The sequence below is a fragment of the Galeopterus variegatus genome, unplaced genomic scaffold (genome assembly GCF_000696425.1).
Source record: "Galeopterus variegatus unplaced genomic scaffold, G_variegatus-3.0.2 Scaffold631, whole genome shotgun sequence".
NCBI lineage: Eukaryota > Metazoa > Chordata > Mammalia > Dermoptera > Cynocephalidae > Galeopterus > Galeopterus variegatus.
This window is the reverse complement of record NW_007726742.1, coordinates 514,712-518,227: the sequence shown is the minus strand read 5'-3', so window position 1 is coordinate 518,227 and position 3,516 is coordinate 514,712. Positions and strand designations below refer to the sequence as shown.

General features: G+C 41.4%; 1 protein-coding gene across 1 annotated transcript in view; it reads left to right on the top strand.

Annotated features, from left to right (window-relative positions):
• LOC103588955 (general transcription factor II-I repeat domain-containing protein 2-like) overlaps positions 1–3,516 on the top strand; it is a 66,197-nt gene that overhangs the window by 33,909 nt on the left and 28,772 nt on the right. The window contains exon 10 of the mRNA XM_008570794.1: positions 927–1,004. Coding sequence (XP_008569016.1) covers positions 927–1,004 — 78 coding nt within the window. The remainder of the gene's footprint in view (positions 1–926; positions 1,005–3,516) is intronic.

The window sequence follows — 3,516 nt, the reverse complement described above, 5'->3', positions numbered from 1 at the left end:
AAAAAAAAAAAAAAAAAAAAAAAAAAAAAAAAAAAAAAAAAAGATTATACATGCCAATTCAGGTCCTATTACAGAAGAATGTTTACAACATTTCACATAAATGCATATGTATGAGGGTATTTTTTAAAGTTCATGAAGAAATAGAATTAAAATATAATACAGTCTTTCCAGAAACTTTTTTTGTGTGTGTGTGTGTGTGTGACCAGTAAGGGATTCGTAACCCTTGGCTTGGTGTCACCCGCACTGTGCTCAGCCAGTGAGCTCACCGGCCATCCCTACATAGGATCCGAACCTGTGGCCTCGGCACTCCCAGCGCCACACTCTCCCGAGTGAGCTACAGGGTCGGCCCTTTCCAGAAACTTCTTTTTTTTTTTTTTTTAAAAGATGACCGGTAAGGGGATCTTAACCCTTGACTTGGTGTTGTCAGCACCAGGCTCAGCCAGTGCGCCAACCAGCCATCCCTATATGGGATCCGAACCCGCGGCCTTAGTGTTATCAGCACCGCACTCTCCCGAGTGAGCCACGGGCCGGCCCCAGAAACTTCTTAAAGTACCCTTATATATTCAACTATCCTGAAAGGGAAAATTTCCCAAAATTGGTACTAGAACTGTAGATGAAGCCCTTCCTGCCTCCATTCCTTCCCCCATCATTTTCTCCTTCCTTTCTTCTTTCCTTTATGTTGATTTTACATTATTTCATATTATTAATTCATATTATTTTATACATAAAACAAATATATGTTTTATATATTTATATTTTTGTATCGATAAGCCAGATTTGTTCATAGTAAGCTGCAAGTTCTTTTGCTGATTGTAATGTTGTTATATTAATCAAAACAGAACCTGAAAGTTATAATATCTGGTCATATTTCTCCATTGGTGGGTTTGACCTAACACATCATTTTATAATTTCCATTGTGTTCAAAGGCATTTCACTGAAAGCAGCAGCTGTGTCAGTCAAGAAAGAATCAGAAGATCCTAGTTACTATCAGTGTAATATGCAAGGTAACACTGTTTTATAATAATTTTCTTCTCCAAAAGTTATTTGTAATAGAAAATTTTTATTACAACCCTCCTGAAAAACAGGGTAGAAGTCATAAAGTTCCATGTACATTTACCCAGGATCTAGCATACTGCCATGTAGGTAAATGATCTGACAGTTATAAAATAGATTCTATTTAGTCTAAATCCATATGCTCTTAGGCATATGTGAATGTAAAGGTATCTTAGGGTTCGTTTTGCGTGAGTTTGTTTATTAAATATTCTTATTTTTTGTGTTCTAAAGCATTTCTCCCTTCATCCTCTCCTGCCTAGCCTGTCCCCTCTGCTATGGAGAAAATATTAAAGAATAAAAGATACGGAGATGAGCGTTAAGAAATTCAAATGCACATCCTTAATTATAGTTGCTTTATAGACATCAGACAAGTTAAATGGGGAGCAAAAGACAATTAATACCAAACACACGCACTTTTTCTTTTTTTTTTTTTTTTTGTCTTTTGTCTTTTTCCGTGTCCGGCAACGGATCGCAACCCTCAGTGTTGCCCCCGTACCGGACCAGGGACCGGCAACGGGACTGCAACCCTCGGCGTTGCTCCCGCACCTCGCTCAGCCAGTGAGCAGGAACCGGTCTGCATGCGGGATCCGAACCCTCGGGCGGGAGCGCCGCCGCGCTTCCCAAGCGGCGCACTTATCCAGTGCGCCACCGGGCCGGCCCCCGCACGCACTTTTTAAACATGGCACAGGTAGATGGTCTGTGCAGTTATATGGCTGGGTTCTTTGCCCAAAGACGCAAAGTCCTACTGAACCCCAGTGTGTTATTAATTGACTATTGTATGGCACGCCGATCCTTTCTCTTTTAGCTCCACTGTGAATGTAGGCAGAGTGCAGAAAAATTTGCAATTTAATTGCTCAAACATTATTATCAAATTTGAAACATTTGCTACAAAATCTTAACTTTGAAATTTTCTGGCAGCATTAAATAGTTCAATAAGTTTTAGTAAAGAACATTTTCATAAAAGCTAAAGGCAGAGGACTGGCCAGTTAGCTTGGTTGGTTAGAGTGCGTGGTTATAACACCAAGGTCAAGGGTTCAGATCCCTGTACCAGCTGCCCTCCCCCCCAAAAAAATCTAAAGGCAGAAACCAGTGAATGCATCTATTATAATTGCTGTGTCCTGGGCCAGTCTCTACCCCACTTTTACCCACGCATCCTGGCCTGTTGCAGTCCCTTGTGACCAGTCTCCCTCCCTCCAGGCAGAGGTTTCCTTTCAATCTACCTACACACACACCACCACCCATCAGAGTTATTATCTGCAAACTGGGATCTGTTCAGGTCTCCACCCCTCCCCTGCTCACATGTTGTCTGTGGCTCCTCATCACCTGTAGAGAGAGTCCCATTTACTGCAGCATTCCTACGTCTCCTTCCAGTCTCCCTTCCTCTTCCACCTGCCTCTTCCACCACAATCACTCTCCCTTGATTCTTTAGACACACTGGTCAGTCTGTGATTTCTTAAACATGCCCCAAATCCTCCTTCCACTGGGCTTTTATATAACCAGATGCCTCTGTTAATCCCTTTTTACTCTGCAGACTTCTAAAGAGATTCCACTCCTCTGTGTGGGCACAGCCAGCATCTCGATTCCTGCAGGGAGCCTTCTCAGATCCCTACTATAGCACAGAGCACTTAGTGCAGCCTTCTCTCTGCTATTTAAGCTCTTACTGAGAACTCCCTCAACTAGTGGTGGGCTCCTGGGGTAAAGCTGCAGCATTTCGCTCCAGCCCTGGAGTCCAAGCCCAGAGCTTTGTACACACTGAGCACTTACTTCTGCTGGTTGAATTCATAGTGTCACTCACAGAGAAACATGTAACCTCCATTTCTAAACTACCATTGTTTTGAAAAAGTACTTATAATTAAATTACATCTTGACTCCCAAGAATATAATTTTGAACTTAAGCGACCTTGGTGATGATCAAAATAAGTAGGATTCTTGTAGAGTTTGCGCTCAAAGGCAGCAATGAAGCAAATAAATGATTAGGTGGATGTATCTGTATTCATTCTATTTTAATTTTTCAGAGAGAATTATATTACTTTTAAGAAAAACATGTAGGTTCAGTGTATAATTTATCATCTTTCTCCTGCTTGGCTTGGAAATAACTATTATGAATTCCTTGTAGAACTCCTTAAGTTGGGCAGTGTCTTTCTTGATGCTAAAAGTGTTCAAATTGTCTGACATCATGGACTATTTAATAACACTGAATGTTTTTGTAACCATCTAGGTTAAATACTCATATACTGAAGTCTAGGTTAAATACTCATATACTGAAGTATTGATGTCTTCATGTACTCTTTAAGTAAGGGGAAATTTTTAAATCCATAAATGTAGCACATGTGAAGTGCTCAGAATGGCATCTGGCCCTTGGAGGCACAGTGCTCAGAAGTTCATGCAAGTCTGTGTGATGCCTAGGGCTGGCCCGTGGCTCACTTGGGAGAGTGTGGTGCTGATAACACCAAGGCCACAGGT